At 41.2% G+C, this 22,585-nt stretch overlaps 1 protein-coding gene across 1 annotated transcript in view; it reads left to right on the top strand.

The window, feature by feature from the left end:
• LOC122790676 (zinc finger protein 23-like) overlaps positions 1-22,585 on the top strand; it is a 100,483-nt gene that overhangs the window by 15,631 nt on the left and 62,267 nt on the right. Inside the window, exon 2 of the mRNA XM_044058199.1 lies at positions 9,586-9,681. Within this exon, the coding sequence (XP_043914134.1) occupies positions 9,586-9,681 (96 nt within the window). The remainder of the gene's footprint in view (positions 1-9,585; positions 9,682-22,585) is intronic.

The raw sequence follows: 22,585 nt of genomic DNA, 5'->3' as shown, positions 1-22,585 counted from the left end.
CATTGAACCGTGTTTATTAAAGATGGGCTTTACCTATGATAGATGTAGTTTGCTTATGAACTTGAATAACATCTGTTTTCTATACTTCTGAATAAGTTAATTTACTGAGGCAGGCTGTGGAAAATTCCAGCTACCACTGTTGAACTAAGTATGCTGTACCTTTTTGAACATTCTGTACTAACTGTGGTTTTGAGGTAAACATTCTACACTAGCTGTGGTTTTGAGGTAAAACATTCTTTTCTGAGGTAATTTGTGATCCTAGATGTTTTTCATAGCCAACTGTCAACTGTTAGAAATGTAACAAAAGCTATTTTGGCTGGTAACAGGAAAGTATAAAAGTTGATGTCAGTAAACAAGCTGATCAGATTGAGATCATGTTGGCCAACATGCTGCTGTAATCTGGTTAGCTGCAAATAAAGAAGTTTTTCATCACCTGAGGCAGATGTGACTCGCTTGAATTTTTTCTTCTGACATTTTGGTCCTTTGGACCGGAAACCTCTACGAAGATACGGATCAGAACGACAGAGAGACCGAAAAACCTGCGCAGGTGAGGGTTTCTTATCTTAAGATTCCCTCGACGGAAAGCCCTCCGACTGATTTGTCGTTGGAAAGAGGCCGGCCGCTCTCTGATCACTATCTGAGGGACGGTTTCCGAACCAAAAGGGAAAACGGAGTCTCATCTGGTTCAGGTAGGATGAAAACAATTTTCTTTTAATTTAATTTAACCTTGTCGACAGGGGTTTTATTTTTAGTTAAGGGTGGGTAGGAATAATTGTTAAGATTATTTTGTTAGGATTACCTGTTATTTTGTTAGGATCCCCGTTAAGATAGCCCCATTTTGTAATAAGCCCTGTAAAAATAATTTTGATGCAGTCCTAAAATATACAGTCCTAAAAGAAGAAATCTAGGAAAACATGGGTTCAAGTTGCTGCAAGTGTGAGAGTGATGCCTGTTTAAATGTTGATGCTAAGTATATGAAAAGTGTAAACAAAAATAATGTTACATTTTTGAAGAAGTGGAAGTTGAAATATGATTTTGATGGTACACTGAATAAGAATGCCTGTGCAAAATTGGTTAGAGATTTGAAAAGGGATGCAGGAACTAGAACTAAAAAGCAGAGACAATTGGGATTTCCCCAAGCACAAAAATGGTTAGAAGAAGCAAATAAACGAGCTATAAAAGAAAAACAGTGTCAGGAAAAAGAGAAAATAAATCAAAAGGGATCACTGGTGCCAAGTGGAAAAGTAGCTTTATTTTTAGATAAGGAGGATGAGCATACAGTTTGTGCGGTACAAAGGCAGGCAACCGGCCCACCATATGGTGAAATTGCTGCTGCCATACCGGGGGAACCTCCTCAATATCAGTCTGAAGATGTGGGATCTGTACAGCAGGGTGGGTTATTAGCTGCTCAAGGAAATGTTGTGACCCCTCCAATTTACCCACAAATTCCCGTAGTACCTAAAGTTGCTTTGCAACAGGTAGACCAACCTATGCAGTTAAGGTCAGGACCAGCAGGGCAAGGACGTTGGGCTATTAAACTTTCTTACCATTCAGAAGCTCTTCCCTTAATTTAAGTTGCAAACCCACAAGCAGGAGATGTTGGACAAGAACCAACTATTTTAGTTTATCGTCCCTGGGCTAGAGAGGATATAAAATGAGCTACAGATGGTATTCCTCATCCCAAGGTTAATTTTCAAAAGTTTTCTGAGGACATAGTTGGTATGCATTTAAGTTATCATCTAAATGGTTTAGAAGTAGTACAAGTAGTGCGACAAATCTTAGGTCCAGATTGGCACTTAGTTTGTGGTACTTGGACATGTAAGGCAGATGACGGCACTACATTAAAGCATAATTCTGGGGTGTTAGATACGCGAGTCACTGATCTGATAAAGAGAATTTCTGATAAGTGGCGACCAAGAGCAGATTGGACAGTAATAAATCAGTGCTTCCAAAATGATGATGAATCTGTAGATCATTATATTGTAAGACTGACAGAAGTGTTCAGTAACCATTGTGGAATGATGATTCCGCAGGATCAGACTAATGATAGTCCGTATGAACAGCAATTAAAAAATGCTTTCCTTAAAGGTTGTAAGGCTCCAATACATAGTTTTATAACTAAGCACATGGTAGATCACAGAACATGTAGACTGCAACCTTTGTTTGAATATGCACGGCATGCTGAGCGATATTTTAATCTGAAAAAGAAAAAAGAAAGTACAAGTGTTGGCAGTAGGGGATGATGGTGGTATATTCTTAGTACAGGACAAAGGGGACAAGGGCGCCGTGTTGGCCCGCAATGGGACACGTTAAATGAACCGGGTGGACATTCAGCCTATAGGGAAAGGTTAAAATGTGGAGAATGTTTTAAATGCGGTAGACGTGGGCACTTCACTGCCGACTGTGAAGAGTGGCAACATCCCCCACAGCTTACGAACAAGGGCTCCGCATGACTGTATGATAGTAAAGGAAGGCACCATCTTCATTATGGGGATAGTGAAGAGGCAGACACTCTCTACGATGAATGTCAGAACACTCTAATGGAAAGGCGGGATTGTGACTGTGAAGTCATAAACCTGGCAAATTTGGGTATTGCTATGCATCTAGATCAGAAACCCATGATAGAGTTTTTGGTTGAGGGACAAAAAGTGGAGTTTTTATGTGATTCAGGTGCATCACGTACACTTTTGGGTCCAGCAGTTCTGCCTCCGAACTGCGAAACAGATGAGTTTGTCCTTGTGAAAACGGCAAACGGGAAAATTTATAAGGGACCACTGTCTCATCCTCTGCTGTTCACAGATCCGCAAACAAACCAAACTGTTAGGTGTAGGGTAATTATATCAAAAGTTTGTCCAATTAATTTGCTGGGAAGAGATTTGATGCATGTGTTTGGAATAGCGGCAATTCCCACACCTAAAGGTATTGAGGCAAAAAGGTTAGCGGATGGCTTAGTAGTACAGGTAGTACAAGACTTGTTTTACTGGTATAGCCTAGACTTGATTTCAGACGGCCTGTGGAGGGTTGATACAGAGTTGATCAATCTAGCTCTAAGCAAATCTAGGAGCGGGTCACCGCAGGTTGCAGCGCACTTACATTGTACAATGTTCTATAAGGCCCTTGGTCCGGATAAAGAATTTGAAAAATAATTCTTTAAGCACAAGTGTGCAAGGATAATTTTGAATGATATGTTTTGGGATACGCAAGGTAATACAGTAGTAACCTGTACTTTGACTAAGGAAATTAGTTCTTTATATCGCTCAAGTTATAGACCGCATGTTTCAGTTACTAAAGCAGTGGGGACACATTGGGTAGAAGGTAAAAGATACACATACACCAGATTGCCACAGGGTTATTGTGAGAGTCCAACAATATTCGCACAAGAAATGGCTGCGAATTTAGCTCAGTTTGTTCCCCCAGAGGAAAGCCAGGTTCTGTTGTATGTAGATGATATTTAGCCAGGTTCTGTTGTATGTAGATGATATTTAGCCAGGTTCTGTTGTATGTAGATGATATTTTGTTGGCCTCACCCACGCAGGAAGGTTGTAAAAGGGATACCCTTGCCCTTCTTAGTTTTTTAGCTGAGCAAGGACATAAAGTAAATAAAGAGAAGTTACAGTTGTGGAAAGCACAAGTAAAGTACTTGGGTTATTTAATCTCGCAGGAAGGTAGACAATTGGAGAGCAAAAGAAAACAAGCAATTCTTGAAGCACCTATGCCTACGACTAAGCGGGAAATTATGTCGTTTTTAGGTGTGACTAATTTTTGTAGAAGTTGGATTCCTAATTATGCTGAAGAAGTAGGGCCATTGACTGCACTGATCTATGACACTCCCATGGCAGCTAAAAGTAATATACAGTGGACAGATAAGGCAATACAAGCATTTAATAGAATTAAGCAATTGATAGCAGGATCCTCTGTTTTGGGTTTTCCGAACTATTCTAAGCAGTTTGTACAAATGGTTGATTGTAAGGGAGGATATATGACTTCGGTTCTGGTACAAGTACATGGGGATAAACAGAGACCGATAGCTTTTTATTCCTCCAGATTAGATCTTGTTACAAGGGCATTGCCGCATTGTGTTCAAGCTGTAGTGGCAGCCACCATGGCAGTGCAAGCCTCAGCATCATTAGTTTTGTTTCACCCATTAAAATTACGAGTTCCACATTCAGTAGCTACTATACTTTTGCAAGATAAGATAACCTTTTTATCTCCTAGTTGACATTTGTTGTGTATGACAGTGCTGCTGACACAGCCACATATGACCATAGAAAGATGTACTACTCTTAACCCAGCGACACTTTTGCTGACTCCAGAAGAAGGTACTCCACACGTTTGTTTAGAGAGCATTCATGACAAAGTACTTCCCCGACCAGATTTAACGGATATTCCGTTGGTAGATTCTGATCTTGTTTTGTTTGTAGACGGATCAACAAAGAAGGACACTGTAGGAAGAACACTAGTAAGGTATGCTGTCACCACAGAAACTGAAGTTTTGGAAGCAAAAGGATTGTCAAACATTTATTCTGCACAAGCAGCTGAGTTAGTGGCTTTGACTCGAGCTTATACCTTAGGGGAGGGTAAAAAAGTGACAATTTATACAGATAGTCAATATGCTTTCTCCACTGTACATGTTTTCGCTCAACAATGGAAGAATAGAGGAATGGGTACTGCGACAGGCAAACCAATAAATCACAGAGATTTAATTTTACAGTTGTTAGATGCAGTGCAATTACCACTTCAGATAGCGATATGTAAATGTTCCGCACATACTAACAAAAAGGATCCTGTCTCCAGGGAAATGCTTTTGCTGATATGGCTGCAAAAAAGGCAGCTCAAGAAAATTATTTGCTTTTACATGACAATGATTTAGAGCCCGGACACCTCTTAGACTTAGAGACACTAAAAGTAATGCAAACATTGACAACACAGAAAGAAAAATGTCGTTGGGTGAAATATGGTATCACTCAACAGGTTGGGTTGTATAGGGCATCAGATGGCAAAATGGTATTACCCTCAAACCTTTTTAGGTATGCTGCATTGGTTAGCCATGGACCTGCCCATGTAGGAGTACAGACAATGGTTCAAATAGTGTCTAAGGTGTTTTGGTGTAAAGGATTTTCAACTTATGCAAAGCAATTCTGTTTATCTTGTTTATTATGTGCAAAGTATCATGCTCAGGGGGGAGTTAAAAAATCTCAGCAGGCATTCCCTACCCCTCCATATCCATTCCACACACTCTGTATGGACTTTATTGAGTTGACACCTTCAGAGGGAAAAAGGTTCTGTCTAGTTATAATTGATACTTTTTCTAAGGGGGTAGAAGCTTTTCCAGTAAAGCATCCTGATGCACACACAGTAGCAAAGCTTTTGACAACAGAAATAATTCCCCGATTTGGCCTTCCAAGGCGCATTTATAGTAATAATGGGTCTCATTTTGTAAACCAGATTGTGCACAAGTTGGGTCAAGTGTTTCAAATTGATCTCAAACACCATTGTGCTTACCATCCGCAGTCAGCTGGACTGGTGGAGAGACACAATGGTGTCCTGAAGAGTAAACACCGCAAACTGATTGCAGAAACACATAGATCCTGGACTGCGTGCCTTCCTTTGGCACTCCTGTACATGCAAATCTCACCCTCCTACAAAGGACTTACACCATTTGAACTTTTGTTTGGGAGACCATATTACGTCCCGCAGTGGCAAGGATTGTTGCCAGCGGAATGTGAGGGGGGTGAGGATCTGGCGGATTATATGAAGAAGCTGCTAAATGTCAAGTCTCTTGTAACCAATGACTCTTTTGCAGATTCCAGAAGTGAAACCTTGTTAAGCATGGCACCTGGGGACTGGGTGTGGATCCGAATTGTGAAGAGAAAGAACTGGTCATCCCCCAGGTGGGAAGGCCCATATCAAGTACTTATCTCAACACCTACGGCTGTAAAGATTGCAGAGAGGACTTCGTGGGTTCATATCACCCACTGTAAAAAACTTAGACTTTTCCTTCTACCATTGATGTTGGTCAGACTCCACCAGACCCCTGAACGCAAAGTCTGACTACAAAGGAAGGATGGCCATGTTCAACTGGTACTTGATGATGATTTTGGTGGCGAAAGTAAATATGTCTATACGAGACGGAACAGTTGTGAGAGAAAAAGGAATGGTGGTGCTGCAAGCGCAAACAGGTGTTACTACTATGTTCAAGGTAAAACTTTGTGAAGGAATTTTGGACTGTGCTAAATGGAACAATAATGATTTCTTGACTCGTGCAAAATATTTGTGCAATAGAGACTGTGCGTCCTGGTCAAATGTTTGGTGGTCAACAGATGTGAATGGATGGGAAACAAGTGGTGCAGTGATACCAGAGAAAGATAAAAGCAGGCAACAAAGAATAAAAATTGCGCATTTCCAAGGTACCAAAGTAATTACTATAACCATTGTGTCACCACAAGAAAGTGATTCAGGAGTATATGGAATCGGAGTGTCTCTTCCAGTTGGAATTGATCCTTTGGGGACTTTCCAACTTAAAGTACAAAGCCTTAAAAATGCTACAAGTAAAGCAGATTTTGCCTTCACAGAAGAAGAACAATTGTTACTCGAGACGGGATTCGTACACCATAATGAATGGTTATCTTGGGTTAGATATAGTACCCGAGAGGCACATCGTGAGAACTGTGTTTCTTGTGCTGAAGGTAAACAGCAATTAGCGACAGTCCCATTGATGCAAGATGAAGGTAACCTAACGTGTCTGTTAAAATTATTCCTCAGCAAAACTGAAGATAAATGCAAAAATGAAACTCAGCGTTTTCCAGTCATAAGCAAAGTTGAGAAACCGCCTACAGCGATTTCCTATCCAGGTTAGTATATGTGCATTTCCAGAGATGGCACAGGAAAGAATTATGGCAATATGGGACAGAACTATTGCAATGTTACTGTGAATGGCAATGATAATCCATTTCTGGAGAACCAAACTCACAGTTTGGCAGACGTTTGGTGGTTATGTGGAGACAACAAACTCAGATCAAGGCTTACGGTTCCCTGGAAAGGAACTTGTGCACTCGTAAAGTTAATTCTGCCGTTCTACATTTCCCCAGTTCCAGCAAGCAATTTCATAAGAGAACCTGAAATAAAGCCGAGGTGGTTGAATAAGAGAAAAAGAGAGGCACCGAAGCAATCCTTCGATAGCAGTGTCTACATTGATAGCATTGGCGTACCAAGAGGCGTGCCTGATGAATACAAAGCAATAAACCAAATAGCGGCTGGTTTTGCATCCATCTTTGTCTGGATTCAACCCAATAAGAATGTGGACTGGATCAACTACATTTACTATAACCAGCAGCGTTTTGTGAACTATACCAAAGATGCGTTAAAAGGTATTGCTGAACAACTGGAGGCCACTTCGCAGGTGGCATGGCAGAATCGAATTGCGTTGGATATGCTCCTGGCCAAAGAAGGAGGAGTTTGCAGGATGTTTGGGACTTTCTGTTGTACGTATATTCCGAATAACACTGCCCCTGATGGGAGCATCACTCGAGCTTTGAAAGGTTTGGAGATGTTATCCGAAGAATTGGCAGAGAACTCTGGGGTAAATAATCCCTTCACAGACTTTCTACAAGCGTGGTTTGGAAAATGGAGTCATCTCATCAGTAGTTTCCTGGTGTCCGTCGGAGTTGCTTTGGCTATCGTGGTGGTATGTGGTTGCTATTGTATACCCTGTATCAGAGGTCTTCTACAAAGACTGGTTGATACTGCTGTTACGAAAATGATGTACCAGCAGTTGCAACAGATTGGTGAAAGTGAATGCATTGAAATGTGACTTTTGCAAATGTTTTGAAGTTTAAAAGTTTGTCTTGCAAATGAAGTAATGTATGCAAAGAAAAAACTTAGTTTTAACCATATATTGCTGAAATAAAAAGACAAATAAAAGTGTTTTGAGGGGGGAAATGTTAAGAGAAAATTTTTTAAAACATACTGTTATTTGTCTCTTTCTCCCATCTAGCAAGATGAATATGCTATTTGCTGAAGTGTTGTTAAGAAAAGGTCATTGAACCATATTTATTAAAGATGGGCTTTATCTATGATAGATGTAGTTTACTTATGAACTTGAATAACATCTGTTTTCTATATTTGTGAATAAAGAAAGCTAACTGCGGTTAAATGAAAGCTTGGTAAAAGGACGCACAGCTGAGTAAGAGTTAATTTACTGAGGCAAGCTGCGTGTCCTGGAAAATTCCAGCTACCACTGTTGAACTCTGTACCTTTTTGAACATTCTGTACTAACTGTGGTTTTGAGGTAAACATTCTACACTAGCTGTGGTTTTCAGGTAAAACATTCTTTTCTGAGGTAATTTGTGATCCTAGATGTTTTTCATAGCCAACCGTCAACTGTTAGAAATGTAACAAAAGCTATTTTGGCTGGTAACAGGAAAGTATAAAAGTTGATGTCAGTAAACAAGCTGATCAGATTGAGATCATATTGGCCAACATGCTGCTGTAATCTGGTTAGCTGCAAATAAAGAAGTTTTTCATCACCTGAGGCAGATGTGACTCGCTTGAATTTTTTCTTCTGACAACAACATAGCTTGCTTTCAAACTCTCTGCACTGCATGTACGGAAGCACACAAAGGACATAGTACTAACACCCACATGCAAGTTATCAAATTGGTTATATAGCAAAATACAATGTTCATCCCACGTATAAAGCTAACACCTCTAGTAGAAATTGACTAGATATAAGTTTCTAAGTAGTACTGGAAAGTAAGTTCAAGCTATGAAGGCAGACATGCAATAATCTGTGTTGTGCAACTAAATACTAATTTATGAACTTTAATCATTTTAATGATTTTGTGGTCTAAAATCTGGATCTAATTGGAAAGTGTTTTGGTGTGATATTATACTGCATTGCGGTATTTAGTAAGTTAAATACCATAATGCATTTGGCACAAGTGGTTCTGTATTTATTTGGGTCACTTTTTTTATAAAAGCTTCACAAACATTTTGATGTAATATAAGGAATGTATTTTGCAAAAGGTAGTCTGATATATCCAAACAGCTCTTTTGTGGCAGCCATAGTGTGAAAAGCTGCTAGAATTCCAAATGTAGTAGAGCAATATAAGGTAATATTGTATGGTACTGGAGAAAGCAGGATGCTTTTATGATTCACGGTCTCTAAAATTGTAAAGTGGGCCTCCATGTGGGTATGAAGTCCTCATGCACTGCCTAATCTTTTTTCTTATTAGGAGTGTATTCCACTTGGGGAATTAATTGTTCAATTTTGCTTCATACTCGTTTTGTCCCTTTTTGTTGTGAATGCATGATAAAAAGCAACTCAGATTGTCATGCTTGGTCTTTCAAATGTACAGTGAACAACCTTAGTTATAGCTCATAAAATACAGAACTATTTTGGTATATCTCCCTGTGTACTAATGTGTATTAAAGTAGGCCACTGTGTCTGTCTGTCATTCTGAGTGCTTCCAGACCACGACTGTAGCTTTTACAGCTATCTTGGTATTTGCACTCCATTTGTATGTAAAATCATCATATAACCTTTGCAGCATGCAGGTTTTTTATGATTATTTTAACTATCCATAGGACAAGCTGAAAGCAGCCTTATCAACTCTGGAATTAAAAATTGAGGATCTTAAAGCACTGCAAAACAAGAATGAGAAGGAACTTTTGGACACACAAGTAAGTAAAATGTGGTTTGTTCAAGATTTGTGCCAGATGCAAGCAGTCACTGGCAACAGTACAAGAAATCTAGTATGTCTTGTAAACCTGTCTATTACTGTAAAAATCGTTTATGGCATGTGTGTTGTATTGGGTGTCACAAGTCTGTAATTGTGTAACATCTGTTGACTACTCCATAATGTATGGTAATGATTTATTTATTATTATTTATTTATTTGTACTTTATTTACTGGGAAAGTCCATTGGGCCATTAAGAGACCATTTTCAGTAGAGGCCCTGGGAGAAAAGCTAGAAATTAACGTACATACACTGGTGAATATCATTTAATGATACTTGAGTAATGATGAAGTAACATGGAATGATTTTCGAATCCTAAGGCTTTATGTAGTTATCCTGTTGGTAAGTCTGACATCTTAGATTCACTACTTAATTTTGAATTCCCCCTCCTTTTTTACACTTGCTCCATTTGTGTGACTTTAATTTTAATTTTGTCATATTGGCCATTCAAGCGCACTGAGTAATGCCACCTGTAGTTTAGAAACAAATGAACCTAAACCCATTGCATTACCTGAAATTGATTATAGTGAAGTCAATGAAGTCTGATACATTGCTTGTTTTTGAACTCTTGGTGGCAGCTAAAGCCACGGTCTGTAGAAAGTACAGCAACATGTCCACCAGTAAATAAATCAGCGCAATAGACACCAGCTTATGTACCACCTATAGGGGATTTAGTGTCTTTATTACACACGTGGTAGCTTCTTCAATCCTCTGCCGCTATAGTTAGCATAGCCATATTATGTTTCCAGCATAGGTACCACCAGTGGGCTGGTGGGATGGTGCTTGTCCTCGTCAGACATATGATATCTTCATGAAGGGTCAGTAGTTCATGACGTACTTCCAGATTTTATACCACCACAGGAGAAGGGTGGGGGGAGGATAACTGTCCTTGTTAAAGCTTCCTCAAAAATTGCTTATGTAGTAATTAACAGACTTCAGTATAAAATTCTTAGGATTTTAGGCAGGATAGAGTCATTTCAATACAAATCTATATATGTACAATCGCTTTTCCAACATCTAATCACTTAAAGTGAATTACTTTAATGTTGGAGAAGTAACTGTGATCAGTTATAAAATGAAAAGGACTTTTTAACTTCACTGACCTAAAAAAAATTCCTGAGTGGATCCTGGTTCACGCTATGTAGTATTCAGTGTATTACAGAGAAGTGGAATAACCGTGAGCAAGTATTCAGGGACTTGGTATGCAGTGCAGCCAGAGTGTACAACTGTCAATGAATTTGCTTCATATTTTGTTCTGTCCATCATTTTTTTATTTTGTGGTACTTTCCTGAGGATTGCAGTCAGTCAGTCAGTCAGTAGTGCCAAACATTAGAGCCTCATTCTCCTTGTTCTTTACAAGACACACACTGATGCAAAACCTGTTCTGTTAAATACATGCTTTTACTCTTATGCCATCATTTTTTTGAAGAATTACAAGGTTCCAGATAAATGCATACCTCTCAATTCTCCATATTTTCTCAGAATGTGTAGATTTTTGCCTCATATTTTTGAAATTTGCAGTTTTCTTGTAAATCACTGAGGATCGAAGTCACAAAATAATGACAAACGTTTGAGTTTCAGACTTCATATCCTTCAGAAAATGCATGCTAACACAAATCCTGTTGTTGTAGCAACTTCATAAGTTTCTAAGAGTAATACGCAAAATCTGTCCTCATTTATGGACCTCTGTCCTCCTGTTATTTTAGGTTTTGTCCAAATTCTTATGCTAAGAGGTTGAAAAGTATGGATGAACATATTTTGCAAATCCCTGATAACCAGCAAAATTCCTTGGAATTCAGAGCCTGTTATACACATCCTTAGACCACATTCTATACTTGATTGTTGTGTCCTGTTGTAGTATAAATTTGAACCCATTACTGCAGCACAGCAGATGTGTAACTGTTCCTACAGGCACCGTAGGCTGTACTGATAGCAGTACCAGTTAGTATAGGACAGTAACAGGGCAGGTACAGGCACTGTAGGCTGTACTGATTGCAGTACTAGTTGGTGCAGGGCAGGTACAGGCACCGTAGCCTGCACTGATAGCAGTACTAGTTGGTGCAGGGCAGGTACAGGCACCGTAGGCTGCACTGATAGCAGTACTAGTTGGTGCAGGGCAGGTACAGGCACCGTAGGCTGCACTGATAGCAGTACTAGTTGGTGCAGGACAGGTACAGGCACCGTAGGCTGCACTGATAGCAGTACCAGTTAGTATAGGACAGTAACAGGGCAGGTACAGGCACCGTAGGCTGTACTGATAGCAGTACTAGTTGGTGCAGGGCAGGTACAGGCACCGTAGGCTGCACTGATAGCAGTACTAGTTGGTGCAGGGCAGGTACAGGCACCGTAGGCTGCACTGATAGCAGTACTAGTTAGTACAGGGCAGGTACAGGCACCGTAGGCTGTACTTGATAGCAGTACTAATTAGTATAGGGCAGGTACAGGCACTGTAGGCTGTACTGATAGCAGGTACAGGCACCGTAGGCTGTACTGATAGCAGTACTAGTTAGTACAGGACAGTAACAAGGCAGGTACAGGCACCGTAGGCTGTACTGATAGCAGTACTAGTTAGTACAGGACAGTAACAAGGCAGGTACAGGCACTGTAGGCTGTACTGATAGCAGTACTAGTTACTACAGAACAGTAACAAGACAGGTACAGGCACCGTAGGCTGCACTGATAGCAGTACTAGTTAGCACATGACAGTAACAAGGCAGGTACAGGCACCATAGGCTGCACTGATAGCAGTACTAGTTAGTACAGGACAGTAACAAGGCAGGTACAGACACTGTAGGCTGTACTGATAGCAGTTCTAGTTAGTACAGGACACTAACAAGGCAGGTACAGGCACCATAGGCTGTACTGACAGCAGTACTAGTTAGTACAGGACAGTAACAAGGCAGGTACAGGCACCGTAGGCTGTACTGATAGCAGTACTAGTTAGTATAAGACAGTAACAGGGAAGACTCTTTACCTTTATGGTATCAGTCACATTGTATTAAGTCCACATGAAATGCAAATGACCAGTAGTATGCAGGAATGGAAAAAGTGCACAACACTTTCTGTGTCATTCTTAGCTGCAAGGCTGATGGGAGCAGTGCATAACATCTGATAACATCTGCGTGAATTCCAGACCTCAGACATTTCATCCAACCTTCTCTTTACTCTGAGCCAGATCATGGTCAAATAGGGCATTAGGCAGGATAATGAAATTTCACCCCCACCCCCCACTGAGCCATACCAGTATCACATTGCTTGGCTGCCTCCCTTTAGATTAATGAAATGCTGTTCAAAACTGTCACTCACATTTAGTGAACATGCATCTGCAAGAAATGCATTGGGATTTATAGTAAAATGCATACAGTGAAGCACTAATTAAGTGTTGTGTGAGGTCCAGACGAATTCAAAAGACAAATGTGCAGCATGTTTGCTAAAAGTTTGGAACAGGCCAATGGATGCAAGTGTCCCTTTCCAGGGACAGTGTAGAACCACTGTCTGGTGAGAAGACTTGGTCAGAGTAACACAGCAGGCAACCAAAGGCTGTGGAAATCAAGCTCTGCACAACAGCAGCAGCCCTTAGCCTTACTCTTCTGCACTAAGTTCCAGAAAGACTGTTGTAGTCCAACACAGTGAAGTTTGCACCCGTGTGACTGCCAAAAAACAAAGATAACATTTTAACAGTGAGGAAGATGAGTTTGGCATAACTGTTAAGGTCTTCACCTCACAGACATAAGGTACAGGGTTTGATTTTAGCCAATATTCATTTTCCCCTGGAGAGCACTCTGCTTTGGCTTGTAAGCAGCCCCCCACCACCACACACACACACACACACACACACACACACAACACACACACACACATCTTCCACTTTCTCTTATTCCCTTCTGTTAGCAAATAGTATCCATAACTGACCAATACTGTTTGTTTGTTAATTTAAACTATGACCACAGTAGCCTAGTGATACAAGGTTATCCTGTTTTTCCACCTGAGAAATTAAGAAATGACTTGCAGTTTCAGAGCAGTCCTTGGTCAATTGTAATTGTTTCTTAACACATACTTGTCTTTGCTTTGTGATTGTTTCCCCCTATTTCCTCCCGCCCCCAGTGGTCCCACCTTTATTGCACTCAAACCCTTCCCATCTTTCCAATAGCCAACCACAGCACTAACCCAACACTACCTCCTCCATCTTCCCTCTACTATCACACCTCCTCAACTAACATGTACAAGCATACCTTTCCTATGCTCACTGCATGCACTCTCCTTACATATCTTACATCCTACCAAAGCTCCATCATTCCCCCACTCAACCACTACCACTGTACTACTACTCACACCACCACTCATGTCTCACCCACACTCAGCTCCCCTCCCACCAGCTCAAGAACCATCCCTATGCACCCCCACATATTCTACCAACTATATTACTCAAACATAAAGCACCCCTACAACTTAACATAGTAACCCTCCCACCATACCTATTACCCACAGAGCAGAATCATAAAGTTTCCCTTATAAACAAACACATTCAAAAACTGAGAAAACTAATAATCTCATGCATATCAAAACTAGCCCTAAGTGGAGACATCCACCCCAACCCTGGCCCTACCATCTCCAACCCCAGTCCTCATAATCAGACTAGAAACCACAACTTCTCCCATATTACAGTCAATAGAAAGCCAAGTGACTTCCTTCTACTAAGCCTAAATATTAGAAGTATATCCAACAAAGTCCATGAACTCCATGCCACCATAGACTTGTACTTCCCAGATATAATCATCCTGACAGAAACCTGGCTAAAACCTCACATTACCAGTGAGCAAATACTCCCAACAGGTTACGGCATACTAAGAGTAGACCGGCTAAACAAAAAAGGAGGTGGTGTAGCTATAATATTTAAACAGCATCTAAACATCCAGATTTTAAAATAATCAGCTCCACAAATAGGCAATGAAGAAATAATATATACCAACTTCAGAATTAACCAAAACAAAACCATCAACATAATTGGATGCTACTTCCCACCTGGCCAAAACATCCCTCCACTAGAAAACCTCCTCAGCTGGTCTACCCACCATCTCCCCCAAGAAACTATCATCTTAGGTGATTTCAATATTGACTGGCAATCCTTTTCTGGCAACAATCCAACCCATCATGTACACCTTCATGGCTTCACCAAACTAGTCCAGTCACCAACCAGGATAAATAAAAACTCCAGCAAGCACACTGCCCTGGATTGGATACTAGTCAGTAAGAGCCCCCAAGCATATATAACAGGCTGCTTATCAGATAGCCTCTGTGATCACTCCCCAACATTCCTACTCAAAAAACACCTATACCAAGCTAAACCTGTCATCTACCGTCAAATACGTAAAAAACTAAACTTTAACCCACTCACATTCATCTCATCCCACAAAGAATGTAACTGGCATCCTCTAAAGTACCCCAGTCTAGATGACGCAGTTGAATTTTTTAATACTACCTTCTTGAACATCCTTAATTACCATGCCCCCATAAGATTTTCCAGAACCAAAGCACTACCCTCCCCATGGCTACAGAAAACCACTAAGTCAGAAATGAAAAACAGGGATAAAGCCTGGGAGCACTGGCACAAAACCAAAAACCCCTCAGCTAGACAGAAATTCCTAGAACTACGCAATAGAGTCAAAAAGCTAATAAAACAGGACAAATTCCAATACTACCAGTCTGCCCTGGACTCCTCATAACACAGCCCCAAACAATTCTGGTCCTCCATAAACTCCATCCTCCACCCAGGTAAAGTCAGTACCCCTCCTCCTAACATCCCTCACTCCTCAGAAAATATTGCTACCTCATTCAACACACACTTCACCCAAACCATACTATCACTAGCTAAACAACACAACCCCCCTCCCCTCCAACCCACACCTTCAACTAGTAATCTCCCCACTGCCTTCTCTTTTTCTCTTGTACCTATCTCCAACAAAAAAAAACCTCTTAACTAAACTTAAACCCACCAAATTATCAGCAGACAACCTCCCAAGTGAATACCTATAAATTGCAGCTGATGCTCTGGCCTACCCAGTATCCATCTTGATTAACCGATCTCTGTCAGAAAGTTACGTTCCCACACTGTGGAAAGTATCACATATAATTCCCCTCCACAAAGGCGGACCCTCCGCAGAACTAACCAATTACCCCCCATAGCTATTCTCTCTCCACTCTCCAAAATACTAGAGAGATGCATACACTCTCAGGTCTCAGACTACCTCCTTACTAACAACCTCGTTTCCAGTACTCAGCATGGTTTCCGACCAAACCATAGCACCACCACTGCCTTACTCACATTTACTAACACTGTCCTTCAGCATAAAAACAATGGCTATCTCTCCTCTGCTACTTTCCTAAACCTATCTAAAGCATTTGATATGGTCCCACACAAACAACTTATCTCTGTCCTTAGTAACCTGTCCTTCTCACAATCAGTCACCAACTGGTTTCAGAGTTACCTGTCTGACCGCCAACAATCTGTTGTATGGCAGAATGACATATCTCTCCAACTACCTGTCTCCATAGGGGTTCCCCAAGGATCCATCCTTGGACCCCTACTCTTCTCTGTTTACACCAATAATCTAGCCTCTGCCACCAAACATGGCACACTCATACAATACGCAGATGACTCGACCATCATCTGCTCAGCCCAGTCCCTACCCAAACTGCAAAAAGTCACACAGGAAGCCCTTTCCTCTGTTGAAACATGGTTATCCAATGCCCAATTAATACTCAACCCAAACAAAACTAAACTACTCATCTTCCAACCCACCAAACATACTCAAAACAACTTTCACTTTAACATCACAGCAAAAGACAACACCACTATATACCCAACTGAACACACCAAATTGCTAGGAGTGGAAATAGACAATAAACTAAAATTTGACATTCACATATCCATGACCATAAAAGTCCACAAAAACTAGGAGCGTTATACAGAAATAAGCAATTTCTCACCAAAGCAGCAAAGATTTCAATAGCAAATTCCCACCTTATCTCCACCCTACTTTATGCCTCTCCAATATAAACCTAAGGCAATGTGATCTAAACAAGCTAGAGACCTGCTACAACAAAATCGCCAAATTCGCCACAGGGGCATCCTACCGTAGTCACCACTGTCTCTCACTTGCTGAACTGGGCTGGCTTGAACTCCCTTACCTCCTTCAGTGGTATCAACTCTCACTCGCCCACAAACTAGTAAACCAGCCACTAAATGTCCCATCCCTCCAGAATCTACTCCAACCCTATCGCACCACCAGACCACTAAGATCCAGCAACAAAAATCACTTGCAGATCACTAAAGCCAATAACTCTGCTGGTGAAGCACTATTCTCTTGTGCCATAGCCAAATTATGGAACTCACTCCCACCCACAATTACCTCCGTACCATCATGCACCCACTTTAAAACTTTACTAAAAGCACACCTAAAAACATGCTGGCTATGCCCTTGCAACTCCCACTCTAATATCATCCACCCCATCCAACCACTACCTTTCTTTCCACTCCACCTTGATTATAGCAAGCTCAGATGCTCATAAGCCTTGTACTTATTATACAGCAGGAACTTCTCATTGTAACATTTGTTAATGTCTGTTATGTACTTCACAGATAAAGATTCTAGTTGTCTACTGATGTACTATGTTCTTCATCTGTAAATATGTTGCAAGTAATTGCTATGTTAAATTGTTAATCGCTATGTAATCCAATGTAACTACTGTCTGTTTATTTTACTGTGGAGCTTTTCTCCCTGGGCCTCCGCTGAAAATGGACCTACGTCCAGTCGGACACTCCCGGTCAACAAATTTAAATAAATAAATTTTAACCTTGGGTCATTGGTTAAACTTAAAATGACCCTTAGAGGCAAATAGCATATTAGTCACTTAAATTCCTAAGTGAATACATTTTTAATTAATATTAAACTCCTAGGCTGCATGCTATCCAGATTATTCACAACCAAATAACCACAATGTCAGCAGTCTACAAAACAAGGAACCCAGAGATCATGACTCATAAGATGATGATGATGATTTTGTCTAGTGCAATTATTTCCTTCCTTTACACCATAACTGCAGTAGTATGTATGCACATCCATGCAATTACACCCAATTGCATGACTGTTCCATAAGTGAGGATCCATTACTGATCCAGGAAACTGTAGACCGATAAGTCTGACCTGCTTTATGTGCAAAGCAATGGAAGGAATAGGCAATCTACAAACCCTGGACAAAAGCCAGTGTGGGTATATTAAAGGCAGATTCTACCTACTGAACCTCATGGCCTTCTTTGCACATTTCAGTGATACATTAGCCCTGGGTACTTGACTTTATACTGCCTTCCTGGACCTGGCATTTGATCTTTGATACTGTTTCACTGTCTGGCATTAGCGGCAAGCTATTGTAAACCCCTACACTAACCAGTGATGTCTCCCAGGGATCAGTCCTAGGACCTCTTCTGTTTAGTATTTACCCCTCTGATGTCAAGGCTGATCTCAAGAGCCTGTGGTTGAACAAGTTTGGAAATTACTAGAAACTTGGAGCTGTCATTAGTTCCACATCTGACTTCTAAATTCTTCAGGAGGGATTAACATACACTAATAAGTGGTTCCTGCACCACAGCTTAAAACAAAATGCTAAGAAATGCAGCAGTGTGCCTTTAAGCAAAACTGGATTCACATGCACCTACCATATAGGTGACACCCCCTTGAAAGTTGATCCTGACTTTAGGGACTTGGACACTTTCCTTGACCGTGAACTACCATTGGATCACTATGCATCCACTGTTTCAAGGAGCTCCTTTTACTTTGCATGACTAAGCACCAGGGGTGTTTCTTCTGGATCTAATGAAGTTGTCATCCCTCTCTGCCCCTCCTTCATCTGGCCCATAATAGAGTGTAATAGTCTGTTTTGGTACGTACCTGCCTAAGCATATAACTCAGCTTGAGAGACCACAGTATTTCCTTAATAAGACAATAAAGGGCATGTCTTTCATGACCTACCCAGACCAGCTTAAAGCACTGTTTCTGTCTTATCTCTCTCTGCTTTATACAGACTCTTGAGAAGTTATTCTGTCTAGCCTACAGAGTCCCGAAGAATCCAGTCTTACGTGACCTCCTCCACATCAGCAAAACTAGTAACACCCTCTGCACTCACTAGAGATTTTAACTTCTACCAAAACGTAAACAGAACCTGCTGGCAAGATAGATAAATGTACAAGAGAATCCCTCTTTTTATGAAATATTCTTCTCTTGGATGTAAAGCAAACTAGCCCTTTGAACTTCTTTAAGTGTAACTTGGATGAATGGATGGGCAATCATAAATACAGTCTGGATCTGGCACCTCAAGTCCTCATTGTAAGGGTACAAAACTAGATATAAGCCAGTCATGTTAGTAGAGTCCTACAATTTTGGGGGATTTGGGGTAAGCTACTAATGGACCTCTGGATTAACAACCTATTATTACCCTGTGAACCAATGTACACCTCAGATATATGCTCAAGAACAAGTGAATGAATGCCTTCATAAATAATGGGCCAGAAATGTGTCTCGGCTTGATGCTGTCAAAACCATGCAGTGGAACCCATTACAACCCCCTTCTGTCCTTTCAACATCTAAGCTCAGTTCAGAGACAAAAACCTGAAAGTCAGGAAGAGATTTTAATTATTTCTCTTGTATACATAAAGATATGTTGGAGTAAAACAAATGCATTAGCAAGCTTTTTCTGAAGTCTGAAACTCATGTTTGCCATTGTTTAATGACTATGGTCCTCAAACATTTCCCAGAATGCCACACTTTTTTACAAGGAATAGACAAAAATCTCACCTTTGCAAGCCAAAAATAATGAGAGGACAAAGGCCCAGTTTTTAAGTATTATTTTTTGTTTGTCTGTCTGCTAACCAGGTAAGGTCACTATCCAAAGTGCCCCTTTTAAGGAATAACTCAGAAGCACTGAATGAGTGACTTACTCAGAGGTACATAGTACACAAATGGAGGCAGAAGGATTCAAACACTGTACCTTTGACTACATGAAACAGTTTAGAACCTTAAGTGCATGACAACTCTTTAAAATGGAATGTGTTTTCTGAACAGCAGTTATGACACGCTAATGACTAGCATTATTTACTGATTGTTATCCTCTGTGATTTATCAAAACATGAAAAAGATAAGAAAGGTCTAGCAGTTATTGCAGAGGATTAAGGCTCTTAATTCTTAATGAGCTGCTTCCTGTAGTCAAAGGTACAAGGTTTGATTCTTTTTTTAGCTCCATTTGCCTACTGTGTGACTGAACAGGTTACTTAACCAGACAGTGGTCTTGGCAAATGAGATGTGTATTATCTGAGCGAGGATGCTCCAATGACTGGTATTACTGACCAAGTGCAAATCCACAGTGACACTCTTACCTCGATTTTCTGTCTGTAATAAATGCAGCCATCATCGTAGGCTGTCATCCTTGGAGGCAGAATGGGTAGAAAGTAATGGAGTAATCATCCTGCTGAGTCTGTCATCCATATAAGTGGCATCCCACAAGGCTCAGTCCTGGGACCTCTCTTGTTCGGTATATATTTCTCGGAGGTACAGGCCAACATGGAAGGACTGTGGCTGACCAAGTTCGCAGCTGACTGCAAACTGGGAGCCATAATCGACTCTCCAGCCGACACAAGCATCCTCCAAAAGGGCCTCATAGAAACAGACAACTGGTGCCAGAGCCATGGCCTCAAGCTAAACACCAAACAGTGTATAGTCATCCCCTATGGCAAAAACAAAGTGCCCACAAATTACCACATAAGTGGTAATCCATTAAGTACGGAAGAAGTTATTAGGGACCTAGGGACCCAAGTTGATAGCAATCTCTCATTTGACAACCACGTGGCCAAAGTGGTTAGAAAAACATTTTATATAGCCCACCTAATCATGAAGGGATTCACATCTAGATCAGGGGAGGTCATCGTGCCTCTTTACTCATCCCTCATCAGGCCCATAATTGAGTATAATGCCCCTTTTGGGATGTACCTTACCAGACACCTGCAGCAACTGGAAAGACCCCAAAAGTACCTCACCAAGGGGATCAAAGGGCTCAAACAGATGCCATATGCTGCCCGGTTAAAGAAACTCCAGCTCTACTCAGTGGCATACCGCCTGCTCAGAGGCGATCTGTGCCTGACATATAAAGCCATGTCCAACCCGGAATTAATGGACATGCTGCACCTCAGAAAATCCAAATCCCATCGAGCTATGTGCTCGAGAGACTTGAACCTCAGCACTGAAATAAATAGGACATGCTGGAGGGACAGATTCATAACCCAGAGGCTCCCTTCACTCTGGAATAAAATCCCAGTCCAGGTTAGGCAGAGTCCCTCATTGACTCTCTTCAAGAGGAATCTTGATGAGTGGATGGGGGATCGTAGGTTTACCCCGGGTATCACTTCTGTGTCACTGTTAGACAGAGGCACAGTATACTAACCTCGAAAAAGGGCATAGCAAAATTAATTTAAAATGGGTGGCGAAAGCCAAACACACTCTGGCTAGGCTTATAAATGCCCTAGGGCAGATAGCCTAGTATGAACCTATGAACCTATATTGGAGGGGAGTGAAGGCATGCATGCATGCACACACACACACACACACACACACACACACACACACACACACACACACACACACACACACACACACACACACACACACACACACACACACACTCACACTTGCATATATACATATACACATACATAAACACATACACACATACACATATATACATATATATTCATAGGTTGGTACTAGGCTATCGGCCCTAATGCCTATACAGGCCTAGCCATAAGAATTCCCTGGATATTTCTTCCCACAGTATTTACTTCCCTGGACCCCTTTCTAGCAGGGCGACTGATGTGATCCTCGGGGTGAATTTTCTATCTCCCATCTAATCATCAAGGTTCCTTTTGAAGAGGGGCAAGGAGGTGCTCTGCTTGACATGTATGGGCAGTCTATTCCAGAGTATGGGGAGTATCTGGGTCAGGAACCTATCCCTCCAGCATGTTTTGTTCATTGTGATGACAAGGTTTAGATCCCTGAAGCATGTGGCTCTGAGGGATTGGGATTTCTTTAAGTGGAGCATGTCCAACAGCTCAGGGTTTGACATGGTCTTATATGTTAAGCAGAGATCGCCTCTAAGTAGACGATATGCCACAGAGTATAGCTGGAGTTTTTTTAGATGGTCAGCATAGGGCATCTGCTTTAGGCCTGTGATTCTTTTAGTGAGGTATTTCTGTGGCCTTTCCAGCTGTTGCAGATGTCTTGTGAGGTACATACCAAACAGGGCTTTGTACTCTATAATGGGTCTAATGAGGGATGAGTACAGTGGGACAATGACCTCCTTTTTTTCTGGATAAAAAGCTCTTAGGGATGAGGTGTGCCACACAGAAGGATTTCCTGACTGTTGTGCCAATGTGGTTATCGAAGGTGAGACCACTGTCGACCTGTGTCCCTTAGTCTCTCATCACACTTTCAGTGTTTAGTGTACTGCCACGTATGTGGTAATTCATGGGTACATGTTTTTTCCCAAAGGGGATAACTATACATTTCTTGGCATCAAGCTTGAGCCCATGGATCTGACACCAAGCATCTGTTTCTGTAAGGCCCTTTTGTAGAATATCCACATCATTTGGGGATTCAGTAATGGTTCCCAGTTTGCAGTCATCTGCGAACTTTGTTAGCCAAAGTCCCTTAGTGTTGGCCTGTACTTCAGAGAAGTAGATGCCAAACAAGAGAAGTCCCAGGACTGAACCCTGAGGTACTCATCACTTGTCTGGAGCTGGATTTGG

Source organism: Protopterus annectens, chromosome 16.part0, assembly GCF_019279795.1.
Source record: "Protopterus annectens isolate FY-2018-M chromosome 16.part0, PAN1.0, whole genome shotgun sequence".
Lineage (NCBI taxonomy): Eukaryota > Metazoa > Chordata > Ceratodontiformes > Protopteridae > Protopterus > Protopterus annectens.
Note: the sequence above shows the minus strand (reverse complement) of the source record. Positions and strands in the feature narration are given on the sequence as shown.